This window comes from Manihot esculenta, chromosome 17 (assembly GCF_001659605.2).
Source record: "Manihot esculenta cultivar AM560-2 chromosome 17, M.esculenta_v8, whole genome shotgun sequence".
Taxonomy (NCBI): Eukaryota; Viridiplantae; Streptophyta; class Magnoliopsida; order Malpighiales; family Euphorbiaceae; genus Manihot; species Manihot esculenta.
In genome coordinates, this window is record NC_035177.2 from 10,540,836 (window position 1) to 10,554,342 (window position 13,507).

A 13,507-nucleotide genomic window follows, 5' to 3' on the forward strand; every position below is an offset into this window, starting at 1 on the left:
TAGCAATTTTGGCTAATGATGCCAACATCTAGAATAATATGTAGAATAACAAGTTTATTTAGGTTCATTTAATCATATTATCAAGTGAAAAAAAATAACAAAGAGGGTATTGATCGTAATATATTTTCCTCATACCTCTCCTAAACACATTCATTCACACTCTGCTATAGAAAATACGGGCCCAATTCGATTTCCAAAGCGGCAGAAAATTAATATTAACAGGTTATGGACTCAACTCTATAATTATCTTCTCCCCCCTCCTCTCCAAATACAAACAGAGAGTATACAGCGCAACTTCAAAGTCTAGGCTTATATTGATTAAAATGCTTGATATAGATTTGAGAATTCCATTCCATTCAAACTGAACTGTAAGTAATTGGGTATCAAAGTCAGGTTGCAAAATAGAAATGCTTTTTAGATATGATACAGGGTGTAATAGCAATTCAACATGTAAAAGACATTGATCTTTACATTTGGAGGACTTCGCATTCAACTATATAAACAAAATATAATGTTTCTATTATGGAGAATACTAAATAATTCTTTTTGGTGTGCCTCTAGGGAAAAGAGGCTGAGGGTTGAATTTGATTCTTCTAATTAAAATAAAAAAAAAAAATTAATATATGTGTGGGTTCATATCAAAAAGACACCAAAGTCCAAATAATGATAATTTATAATTTATAAAGAGTTATTAAAAGTCAAGATTGTGACGTTATAAAAATTAAGAAGTGAGTAACTTATAGGCTTTCACTTTTTTACGATAGAGAAAGAAAATGAGTCATCTTTGATCTAATTAAATTACTTTAAATTTAATTCATTTGAATCAAGCAAAGATATTGGAGTAAGGTGGTGGTAATAATCAAGAAAAATATATACCAGACTTGTAAGATTTTTGTACCAAATATGATATTTCGATAAAAATAGAATTTTACATCTTTTCTCGTGATACCATTATATTAGCATATGAAAATATTTTTTAAATACACTGCAAAATATTTGATATAAAAATTATATCACAATATTTATTTTAATATAAATTAAATCATTGACTTAGAGTTAAAAATCGATAAAATCAGAAAATATTTTTTTAAAAAAAAAATTAAAAAAATATTAATTAATAATTATATTTTATTTATCATATAAATATTTTTGATGATATTTAAAAATTATATTTGTTACTAGCAGTATAATGATATTAAATATTACTTTTATCTGAATTATCTATATAGATTAAAAGCCAAAAAAATGAAATTATATAATATTTTTTATTATTTTTTTTTTAATTTTTAAAGATAATGTTAATCACCAAAAAGTTTAAGTGCCGACGGATTCTTTCAGAACAGTTGGGAATCAAATGATTTTTTTAAATTCCTAAATAATAGAGAAAGCAATAGCCTAAATGAAAAGACTCGCGCTAACTTCACAAAAATCATGAAAATCAAATTAACAGGTCTTACAGGAGGATCCTCAAATAAATGAACTCCACGATTTAAAAAAGCTACAGAAGAAGCAATTCAATCAGCACACACGTTTTGCTCCACCGTAAATATGACATAATCGCACCTTTAATTTCCCAAAAATACAATCTGGGACTCCATTTGGTATCAAATTTCCATGATCTTTTCCTCCAGACAAAGGAAGAAACCTTCATACATGCCCATCAACTCACATTGCAAGAGAGGACTGTACTTCATCTTTCTTGCAAGCACACTAAGCTTTATTAGTCTCTTATTAAACCTCATCATAGAAGCGAACTCCTCTTGGTCCCTACTTGCCTAACACATATCAGACTGGTATTGGGATGGATAACGTTATGGGGACATAACGAGTGCATTTTTCTTAATGTTTTCAAAAGTACTATTGGGGTTTTCATTTAATATATTAACATAGAAAATTTTTGCTGCAAGACACAAATAAGTGGAATCTCATTTAAATTTCATATAGATCCCACTATATTATACTACGAATAAAAAATTCGCACAAGCCAGACTCTGCAAAATGAAGCTGCATTAATAGTACTCTTAAAGGACCACCTGCTTAACAACTTTGGCCTATAATGCCAACATCTAGAATAAAATATACGAAAACAAGTTTATTTAGGTTCATTTGATCATACTAGCAAGTCAAAGTCCTTACAAAGAGGGTATCAATCATAATATCTTTTCCGCATACCTCTCCCAAACGCATTCATTCAACACTCTGCTATAGGAAATACGGACCCAATTCGATTTCCAAAGCGGTAGCACTTAATATTAACAGGGTATGGACCCAACTCCATATGGTTATCTTCTCCACCCAAATAGAAACAAAGAGTATACAATGCAACTTCAAACTCTGGGCTCACACCAACTAAAATGCTTGATACAGATTTGAGAATTCCATTCCATTCAAACTGAACAGTAAGCAACTGGGTATCAGAGTCGGGCTGCAAAATAGAAATGAGCTTGAGGTAAGATACAGGGTATAACAGCAATTCAACATGTAAAAGACATTAATCTTTCTGTTTGGGGGGCATGGCATTGAAGTACATAAACAAAATATATGTTTCTACTATGGAGACACTAAATAATTTATCATAAAAACTAAAGGGGAATGGATTGATAAATATCTTAATATTGGTAACTTTGCAAGCCTGTTTAAGTCGCATATCATTTAAATGAATACATTTTTCAAAGTAACATCACAACTTATATCCAAGAAGGCTCTTTACGTTTTTAGTCAACTGGAAAATATAGAATCCGCCATTAAATAGGATATGGATTTTTCTCTGTTTCAAATAAGAGTTGCAAGAAATTTTGAAAATAGCCGAAGCTATAAAACTCGATCAATATTTAACATTCTCATAAAACAATTAGAACTGCCCTTGATAGACTCTCTTATTAATCATGTTCCTTCAGCACTAAAATTTTAGGGTCCAAAATGGCACAGCCTATCTCACTGTCTGAGGTATTATTTCTATCTTCTATCTGCAAATTAAGCTTTACTTAATTTTAAACTTTTCACATCAACCTTAGAAGATACAGAGTAGCAAAACTCCCTAGAGGCAAATTGAATAGAAGAATAAGGTGAAGCTTCAACAATGAAAAAAGGGGAGCATTTCTCTTCAAAATTATGATACACTGACTCCTCAGAGCAGAAATATAGTAAAAAGAGCTACAGGTGTAAAGAATTGTTTCCATACTTCAAAAGTTTATTATCAATTATAGTCTTATATCAACAAGATCACTTACAATTTGCCCACGTCGTCGGGGAAAAATATAACCTTGATAATCAACCCTTCCTTTTGCTTCTTCTAGATAAAACTGGAAAAAAGGGACAAAAAAAGGAAATTTAAGGACATGTAAACGTTATCCTTCAGCAAGAGACTAAACAATGATAAAGGAATAATGATTCATAAAGAAACTAAAAACAGTTAAAGTGATCGTTGGGCACAATTGCTGAAATTTCCTTGCAAAAATTCCTAAATGCAATTTTTGAACACATTAGTGAGTACTAATAACCAGCTATTATCCAGGTGGATGATCGACAGACTTTGACCAAGGATGTCAAACAATATAGCTATAATAGCTCATAACCTATTGCAGCATGAATCCTGGAGAATAAACGCTCCTTTCATTGTGATGTTGACTCTAGAGTCTAGAGGCAAGGCTATATCATGAAATGCCCAGTGTCACCTTCAAGTCCATGCAGAAATAATAGTCATTAATGAATATTGAATTCATCGAGACATGTGTCACGGTCCAAAGGTGTTGAGATTCCCACAATTCAAGGAAAAATTGAAGCTAATTTTACTGGCATGTGTGGCAGCCCAAATGAGGTTCAGTAGGCTAACTCTGCTGGCTGCAAGGTAAAAATGCCAACTGGGGCTGATTGGCCAGCAGGCATGAGGAATGGGCCTGTGAGTCCCAAGGGTGATTGGCACTGTTAGGGAAAACAGGAAGACTTGTAGGCCAAGGGTGCCAGCAAGCGAGGTTCATTTGGGAAAAACTGGGCCAGGCATGGAGCCCAGCAGGCCAGGCAGGCAAGTCAAGGTATTGGAGGTGAACCGGTGAGTGACAGGCCCAGTAGGGTGCAATTGAGTCAGCCCAGCACGGGGGAAGGTGCTGGAAGTCAGGAGGCGTCGCTAGGCAGAACGGGGTTCAATGGGGCTAGAACATTCGAGAAGGTTCCAAGGGCATCCAGAGATGTCCAAGTGCAAATGAGGTTCATTGAGCGCAGAGGTAGGCAAGAGCACGCACAGGGGAACACTGGTACGCTGCGCGCACGGAGGGATGCTGGTAGGTCGCACATGCAGGAGCAAGTTGGTAGACCGCCTGCACAAACGAGATGGATATAGGCTGGAAGAGGCACGAAGATTCTCGAAGCTGCAAGGTTCCTCCGAATGTTGTTGGAAGCTGTAAGGCGTGCGCAAAGAGACGTAGGCACACCGAGGACACGCGTGCCTGTGGTAGCACGAAACAAGGTTTATAGCTGTGAGAAATTGCCAAAAAATTCCAAAACGTGCTAGACAACTCCCAAACTGCCTCAAAAAGAGTCAGACATGTGGAATAGCACCAGCCACATGATTTAGTCGGCCAAATAGCCCCATTTAGATTCTTTTAAAGAGAATGGAAGAAATAGCACTAGGCACACCTTGTAAGCACTTGGTTGAGTTTCTTGTAATATTTGCCTTGTAAATTTTTTTCAAGTGTAATATAAAGCCTATTTCCCCAATTCTCTTCCCTTCTTGCTAGTTTTAGCTAGTTTAGCTTCCTTCACACCCATAGAGCTATTTTAGCCCTTTACAACCTTTTGTTTGATTTCTGCAACGTATCTTGAGGGTAAGGCTTACTTAATTCGACGGATTAAGCTAAGTGTCGCACAGTGAGTGGTTTTTGGGGTTGGAACCGTTCAAGCCCTGAAAGAGTGATATTAGAGCCAGTCTTTGCCGAGGTTCACTATTGTAAAGTGAGGTTCACTGCTACGACGTGAGGGTCATTTGGGTGTCACTGCTGCGCATTGAGGCTCAGTTGAGCAAAGGTGTCATTGTTGCGACAAGCAGTTTCTGCTAAAAGAGGTTCAATTGCCGAGATACCAAGGGGTTGGTGTCGCTACTCCATTGAGGTTCAGCTTGCCGAAGTGAAGTTAGTTCCAACTTGATTCTGGGGAGATTCTGCCGAGATCGTTGGGCCGCTAGTTGGGCAGAATTTTGAAGTGAGGTTATTTCTGTTAGTCTCGAGACAAGTTGTGAAGCAGTTTTGGCAAGGGTGTATTTTGTCGCACAAGCATAGTCCAGCGAGGTTAACCTGCCCAAAATTGCATGAGGTTCATTTCTCGGCGTTGGGGGTAGATTTTCAGGGGAGAAAAATCTGTGTGCTGGAAGCCTAAAGGGGTAGTCAGTGAGGTTCATTCAGCATGAGGCCAAAAAAGAAGAATTTTACCTGCGTGGTGTCAAGCTGAGGGAAGTGCTTTGTTCCCCCACCCATTGCTGCAAGGAAAAGGTTTTCATCGAAGGAAGGGTTTTTGCCAACTATGTCAAGCCAAAAAAAGGAAGTTGTGGCGGTTGGCTTGGGTGCTCCTAAAGGAGAGGAGCATGGCAACCTAAGTATAAAGTTGGAGTCAAAGAAACCTAGCCAGATGAGAGAGGAGCTAGGGGACTTTGAAGCAAGGCTTGCAAGGGTGCAATTGCATCTTGTCGATGATGATTAGTGGTTCAAGGAGATGGAGTCCTGCATTGAGGAACTCATGTCAAGCATGGATGAGGTTCGCGAAGAGATGCAAGGGGCATTGAATGAAGCCATCAACAATGTGACAAAGGAAGGTGAGTCTAGAAAATCCTTCCTTTTTAGTGAAATTGTCGCACTTAAGGAAGATAATTAGTTGTTAAAGAGAGAACTTGGGAAATTAGTGGAGTTAAATAGAATGAAGGATGAGGTGGAGAGTGTGAAGAAAAATAGGGATGGTGTGTCCACTTTATTTGCTCCTTTACTAGACAAGAAGAACGTCTGCAAGGAGGAGAGACCTTTGCGTAAGTTTTACTTTTGCAAAGGTCCTCATAAGCATGGTGAATGCCCAAAGAGGAGTGAGTTTGTTGTAAGGGTGCAAAGCAATAAGGAGACTCCATTAGAGCCAAGGGTGACATACTTTGATTCTTTGGAAAGTGTATGGTGCACTAGAATGGGTGGATAATTTGGTGGAGCAAGATGAGGAAACGGGTACCTCATCATCGTCATCATTGACTTTGAAAAAGGACCTAAAGGAATATGGGGACCAAAAGGAGAAATAGTTGTCGAGGGAGCTACCACCTAAGGGAGAGGTGGATGGTGCCGTAGAGCCCAAAGTAGCTGAAAGTCCAAGGGATGGGGTTTCGCCAAAGCGAGGGAAGCGTAGGTGACGATGCTCGAGGAGGAGCAAAAGTAGGTGCAAGGCCAAAGGGATGGTAAAGACACCTAGCCACGAGGACGAGAGGAATGCTACTAGTGCACTTGTGGAGAAGGCTGAAGGCAACAATTCGTATGTGGATGGACATACGAAGAGGTCCCGCAAAACTTCGTACAAGGGTGATGCGAGGAGGTCTAAAGATTGCTCACGTGGTGTTAGGCAGGTGAAGAAGATGCGACGAGAGCATTGCGAAAATGAGTAAGGGAGAATGCCATGATCCAAAGGTGTTGAGACTAAGGATCCCCACAATTCGAGGAAAAATTGGCTTTTGGCGTTGCTAGAGCCAATTTTGCAATTGGGCATGTGTGGCGGCCCAAATGAGGTTCACCGGGCTAATTTTGCTAACTGCAAGGTAAAAATGCCAACTGGGGCAAATTGGCCAGCAGGCATGAGGAACGGGCCCGTGGGTGTCAGGGGTGATTGGCACTATTGGGAAAACAAGCAGACTTGCAGGCTAGGGGTGCTAGCAAGGAGGTACATTTGGAAAAAACTGGGCCAGGCGTGGAGCTCAGCAGGCCAGGCGGGCTAGACAAGACATTGGAGGTGAACTTGTGAGTGGCAAGCCAGCGAAGTGTAATTAGGTTAGCCCAACATAAAGAAAGGTGCTAGAAGCTATGGGGTGTCACTAGGCAGAACGAGATTCAATGGGGATAGAACGTTCGAGAAGGTTCCAAGGGCATCCAAAGACGTCCAGGCACAAATGAGGTTCACTAGAGGCAGAGGCAAGCACGAGCATGCACAAGGGGACACTAGTAGGCTGCGTGTGCAGGAACACGTTGGCAAACCGCACGCACAAACGAGGTTTATGCGGGCTGGAAGAGGCGCAAAGATTCTCAAAGCTACAAGGTTCCTCCGAGAGCTGGTGAAAGCTGCGAGGCGCGCACAAAAAGGACGTGTTGGCCCGTGGCAGCACTAAACGAGGTTCATAGATACGAGAAATTGTCAGAAAATTTCAGAACATGCCAAACAGCTCCCAAACCGCCTCAAACAGAGCCAGACACGTGGAATAGCACCAGCCACATGATTTAGTCGGCCAAACAGACCCATTTACCTATAAATACCCCCATTTGGATTCTTTTAAAGAGAATGGAAGCCTCCTACACCAAAACAACACTAGAAATACCTAGTAAACACTTTGTAAAGAGTTTATTGAGTTTCTTGTAATATTTGCCTCGTAAATTTTTCCAAGTGTAATATAAAGCCTATTTTCCCAATTCTCTTCCCTTCTTGCTAGTTTTAACTAGTTTAGCTTCCTTCACACCCATATAGCTATTTTAGCCCTTGACAACCCTTTATTTGATTTTCGCTGCGTATAGTGAGGATAAAGTTTACTTAGTTCGACGGATTGAATGCACAGCTTGAGTGGTTTTTAGAGTTGAAATCATTCATACCATGACACATGTCACCAGAAAGATTTACTTTCTATTTTTTATTTTTTTGCAAGTACAACAAAAATGCTGAAAATAGGTAACCTGCATATGCAAGAACAGAGCAGACAAATAATTCATGAAGATGAGATGATCTGCACCAATAAATGCCAACATTGAAGAAACATAAAAAAAATACTACCTCCGCTCCATAATTTTTGTCTATCCTTCCTTTTTTGGTTGTCCCAAAATTATTGTCCACTTTCTTTTTTTTAGACTATAATAACAATAAATCGACTATTATGACCTCATTTAATTTTATCTTATTTCCAAGAAACTTCTCAAAATATCTCTTAGTATTTAATAAAATTTAATATATTTAAGATGGATATAATTGAAAAGTTAATAAAAAAATATTATATTTCTTAATATGTGTGTAAAAGTAAAGGGAATAAAAATTATGGAACGGAGGGAGTAAAACACAGCCAAAAAAGGAATTTAGAAAGGAGATTGTAACAAGACACACCTGAAGCCAGTTATGGAAACCAGAAACTTCTTTTTCCCCTCGTTGCTTAACTTCTCCAACGAAAACATGTTCAAAAGCAGAAGAGGAACCAGAAGTACCACCTCGACCATAGAGGTCAAACCAGAGACTTGTCAATATTCTTTTAAAATCATGATAATCTTCAGATACAATGCCTTTAAATGCAAGAAGTTTATGAATGTATTTAATGGGTGCAGTTCTGCTGATTTCCTCTATAAAAGCAGCTTGCTCTTGTTTCTCTTCATAAGTGACAACTTCTTTGCACCCTTCATTTGGGTTATAGTTATCAAGCAGAGAACAAAAACGAGAAAAAGTAGGCCTCCTTAACACATCTTCCTTTAGCCAGCTAAATAGGCTTCCTTCTGCCATATCTTCTCTCTCAAATACTTTTTTCCCTTCACCACAATCAATCTGATAGTCTCTGCCAGGCACCAAACGGTTTATGTCAAGCTGCCAGAGCCTGTTGAAAGCTTGTGATAGGTCCGCAAGCTCCTGATCTGAAGGCACTAGCTTTTCACCATTTTCAACCTCATCAGAGTATACTTGTTCGCTAGGAGGTCTTTTGTAACCATTCCAGTGCTCCTTTTCAATCTGTCAAATGGCAATTGAGAAACTTTGTAAAGTTTTTTTCCACATGTAGAATCATGAAGCTGTGAGATATTCATGAATAGGAAGGATCAACTTTGAAAGCACACCATTCAGTTTGATGATTTCCAACACAAAAAGCACATTGACAATAAGCAAATCCCCAAGTTTCGAGAAACAAGAGAGTTTCAAGGAGAAATGATCCCATTGAACATGTAGAATCTGAAGCCTAAAGATTGCATATCTTGTGCACTTGAAATAGTAATCAGCAGAGTTGTAAATACCTTGTGTGATCGCTTGGGATGCTTTCTGCCAACTGTCTCCCAACCATCATTATTTTCTTCCCCTCCCTTCTGCATGAGAAATTGAAAAGATGAGGAATTATGCTTCAAAAGTAGGTCAGTGAACTTAGGGACAAAAGAGAAAATGGAAAAATTACAATATCCCAACCTTTCCATCCCACTGGTTTTGATTATAATCATGTTGCTTATCACGTTCACTTCTTTCACACCCTTCATAATCATCCTACATTTGAGATTTTGAAAGAATGAAAGCTGCTTAGTTGCAAAATATCCAAAAGACATTTTTTTTTTTCACAATACATGCAGAAATACCCAAAAGATTATCACAAGCATTACTTCTCAGAGCACAATTTTTTTTTCTCCTAAAACAAGCTTTTACAATACTTAAATCCATGAATGTTTCAATAGATTGAATGTTCATACCATTACCAAGGAAGGGGAAAAAAAGGAAAACTATTTACTTCTGTAAAATAATAAAGTTTCATGAATGTTGAAAGACAAACCAAGCAAAGCAAGAGGATAACCACCTAAATAAACTTTCAAATTTCCCCTTTTCTATTCTTGACACCGAGGATCCGATCGTAAGACGCTAAACTAGTTATTATTGAGGGATTCAAATGATAAAACGACAATGATCAAATAAGAATCATCAAAATAAAAAACATTACACAAACCTTTGGGGTTCGCCTTGAAGGTCGCCTCTCATTGATCCCCTCGCTCAGTTCCTAATTTTTTTTTTTAAAAAAAAAAAAAAAAAGATAGATCTGATCCAATTCCAACCACAAATTCTAATACACAGGAAATCAAGAAGGAAAGAAGACAAAAGAAAGAGAAAAGCAAAAGACCTCTTCCCGCCACTGATTTGTGGGACGAGAACCATGCGAGTAATCACTGCTCGCTTGGTCACAGTTACCCTGCTCCCCGGATACTACCTGCGCATTTTAGCAAGCAAGATAAATCTAGTAGTGGATCAAACGGATGGATATGAATGAATGAGAAACACAAAGCTTACTCACTTGCGCCCAGCTGGATCTAGCCCGTGTATCACGGGACTCGGCGCTCGATTCGTCGTCCTTCTGATCGCGGCCAAGCGCCACGTCCCTCAAGTTCTTGATCAGACCGTCCATTTCTCGTTACAGAGAGACAGAGAGACAGAGAGAGAGGGAATATGACAGTTGAAGGGAGCGTCCGAGTAAATATGACAGTTGAAGGGAGAGTCCGAGTAAATATGACAGTTGAAGGCAAGTAGGGAAAGATTAAAAAAAAAAAAACTATTTAATATAATACGAAGAAATTTATTGGATTATGTTTCAATATACATTGACATATTTTAAAAATTTTAAAAATTTTATTTATTAAATATTATAAAAAATTTAAAAACCATTAATTATTTTTTTTGTTAAATTATTAAATATTATAAAAATTTAAATTATTTTTAAATTATTAAATATTATAAAAAAATTTAAAATATATATGGAGACTAATTAATAAATTTTTAAAAAATTTAAAATAATAATTAATAAATTTTTTAAAATTATAAAAATTAAATAATAAAATATTTAATAATAAAATTAACGAAATAATTAAATAATAGATTTTTAAAATATTAAAAATATTTTAATATATTTTTTAAAATTGAAAAATTAATGAATTAATTTTTTTATATTATAAAAATTAAATAATAATTTTTAAAAAAAATCAGAAAAGATATGGCGGGTAATGGCAACATCGTAATTATGTCTGATTGGCGAGAAATGCCTTTAACATGTGGTCATGCTTTTGCGCACATTAAATTTTATAGAAAGATGTATATACTTAGTTATTTAATTATAGGGAATACGAGTGTCTATAATCAGAAATTTATTAGTTGATTTTTTATTTTAAAAAATATATTAAATTATTTTTTATATTTTAAAAGGATTTTTTTAAATGAATTTTAAAAAATTTATTAATTAGTTATTTTATTAATTTTAATTGTTAAATATTAAAAAAAATTAAAATATTTTTAATACAGAATAATTAATTAATAAATTTTTTAGTAATCTAAACAATCAATTAATAAATTTTTTAAAATTATATAAAAATTATATAAATTAAATAATAAAATATTTAACGATTAAAATTAATAAAGGATTAATTAATAGAGTTTTTAAAATATCATGATTTTTAATACATTTTTTAAAATTAAAAAATCGGCTAATGAGTTATTTTATATTAATACTATATTACAATCGCGCAAAATAAGTCACAAACAGTTATCATAAGATAGGACAACGTGGCAAGAATATGATAAGTAGGAAATATGGTCCATCCGAGAAAAAGAAAACCTAAACACCTCAAACAATCGGTTTATTATCAAGGCTCGCACTCTTCTAGATTGGATAAGTCTCGATACAAAGTTATCGTTATTAGACACAATCCAGCATATTCTCATTATTTTTATAATTGTGGGAGCACCAACCTATTAGCTATCGATATCCCTTATAGAACAGCCAGCCACACCATCGCCTGATTATCAGAAAATGTTATATTTATCCTTATATTTTTATAGTACAAAAGTAGAAGAATCACAGAGGTAAAGATATGTTATTCTCTTACACTACTCAAGTTCTAAGCAATTTATTGCATTCACCCCATTTTTCAGTATACTGACTTGAGAATCAGAGTGGCTACCGTGGGCACCCACCACCTCACATTCTCTTTCTTGCAGATCTAACCAATCACAGCATAGCTCTGTTCAGCTACAATATTTGGTTCCATTATAGGAAATCCATTGAATTCCCCTTGTTCATTTGAATTCCGACCCATCTCTTACTCTTTTTCTTAAAAAAAAAAGGAATATTACTCTTTTCTCTCTCAAAATGGTCAGTAATTCACGAGCTGCTGCTAATATTGTTATCAATGAGAGCATCATCATTTCTTCCACCCCTGGCACTAGACAAAACACGCCCTCGATAGTCAATGAAGCAAATCTCAATAATCTAAACAACGAACAAATGCTCTAAACATCCAAAGGTTGCAGGCTACCCATGAATAGTACTATAACACCCGGCTAGACCCCGGCATCGGAATTCCTACTTTTCGGCTGAATCTCGGATGTCAGAACCCTCTAAAAGGGTCAAATTATGTTTTTATAAAATATTTTTACATGTTTTTATGGTTTTAATAAAGAAAGAAATTGAGTTTTGAAAGAAAAGACCAAGGAAGGAAAAAGCCAGGTTCCGCCACCGAACCTCATGTTCGGCCGCCGAACATTGGCCTCTTGCGGAGGCACCTTTGGCCCTCGAAGGTGGTCTGGCCAGACCACCTATAAAAGGCCCCTTGTCCAAAAATGGGCGAGTTTTCTCTCTCTATTTTCGGGCATAGATGAAATTTCGCCCTCCCGTGGTCGATTTGTTGTTTTCCTTCAATCCCTTCAAGTTTTTGATGGGTTTTTACTTTGTTTTGAATATTTTTAAGCTAAGATCAAGTTTTTGAAGCTTGGAGACCCCCGGAGCTCGATTTCTCTCAATCTCCAAGTTTGGATCACCTCTCCTCTCAATCTTCAAGAGGTAAGCGTAGATCCTCGCCTTCTTTTATGTTTTAAGTAAGTTTTGAGGGGTTTTAAGGGTGTTTGATGCATGTTTAGGCTAGATGTAAAATGTTAGGGTTTATGTTAGTTAAATGATAAATGTATGCTAAATGTGATGTTTGTTGGGGTATAGACTAGTTTTATGCCCCTATATGCTTGAAAAATGTGTTTATGCATATTTTAGTATAGTTGGATGCATGTTGTGAGGTTTGTGGATGGCTGGATATGCAAGGCAGAATCGGGTTCTGCCCTTTGGGAGAGCTCAGGTTCAGCCGCCGAACCTGCCTGTGGAGGTAGTTTTGGCCGCCAAACCTCGCCCCCGAAAGTTGGACTTTCGGCTCTGGAGGGAAGTTTAGGCCACCGAACCTGCCCCCGAAGGTTGTGACTTTCAGCTCTGGAAGGACTTTCGGCTGCCGAACCCTGCCCCTGAAAGTTCCTGACTTTCGACTCTGGAGGGACCTTCGGCCGCCGAACCTGCCGCCAAAATTCCCCTGCCCAGCCTTCCTTTGCCTGTTTTTCCATGCATGTTTATGATATTTTAGGGGGTTTTTGGGGAGATGTTTAAAGTCATGTTAGAGTTTGTTTGGCCCCTCATTTGAGTCCACCTGTGTAGGATCGGACCCGAGGAACCGAGGAGGCCAGCAGTGTTAGCTGTTTCAGAGTCAGCCAGAGGTGAGTAGAACAGAACTTCTTTTATTTTCAAAGCAATGAAATCTTT

General features: G+C 37.2%; 1 protein-coding gene across 3 annotated transcripts; it reads right to left on the minus strand.

Annotated features, from left to right (window-relative positions):
• Window positions 1–1,988: 1,988 nt before the first annotated feature.
• On the minus strand, window positions 1,989–10,429 carry LOC110605394 (poly(U)-specific endoribonuclease-B). 3 transcript variants are annotated; one of them, XM_021743960.1, is made up of 8 exons: window positions 10,235–10,428; window positions 10,064–10,150; window positions 9,893–9,943; window positions 9,367–9,441; window positions 9,201–9,266; window positions 8,314–8,922; window positions 3,231–3,302; window positions 1,989–2,425 (listed from the first exon to the last, which is right to left on the minus strand). In XM_021743960.1, exons 1-8 carry the CDS (start codon window positions 10,343–10,345, stop codon window positions 2,192–2,194), a joined length of 1,305 nt encoding a protein of 434 aa, XP_021599652.1. In that variant the 5' UTR covers window positions 10,346–10,428; the 3' UTR covers window positions 1,989–2,191. The 3 variants fall into 3 exon arrangements, with proteins under 3 accessions (XP_021599652.1, XP_021599651.1, XP_021599653.1); XM_021743959.2 differs by having other exon boundaries at window positions 9,201–9,269; XM_021743961.2 differs by lacking the exon at window positions 3,231–3,302 and having other exon boundaries at window positions 9,201–9,269; window positions 10,235–10,429.
• Window positions 10,430–13,507: the final 3,078 nt, after the last annotated feature.

Coding starts and splice junctions, on each gene's coding strand:
- LOC110605394 (XM_021743959.2), bottom strand. CDS start 10,345: ATGGACGGTCTGATCAAGAACTTGAGGGACGTGGCGCTTGGCCGCGAT. Junction 10,151..10,234: donor CTAGATCCAGCTGGGCGCAA/GTGAGTAAGCTT, acceptor TAAAATGCGCAG/GTAGTATCCGGGGAGCAGGG. Junction 9,944..10,063: donor CAAATCAGTGGCGGGAAGAG/GTCTTTTGCTTT, acceptor AAAAAAAATTAG/GAACTGAGCGAGGGGATCAA.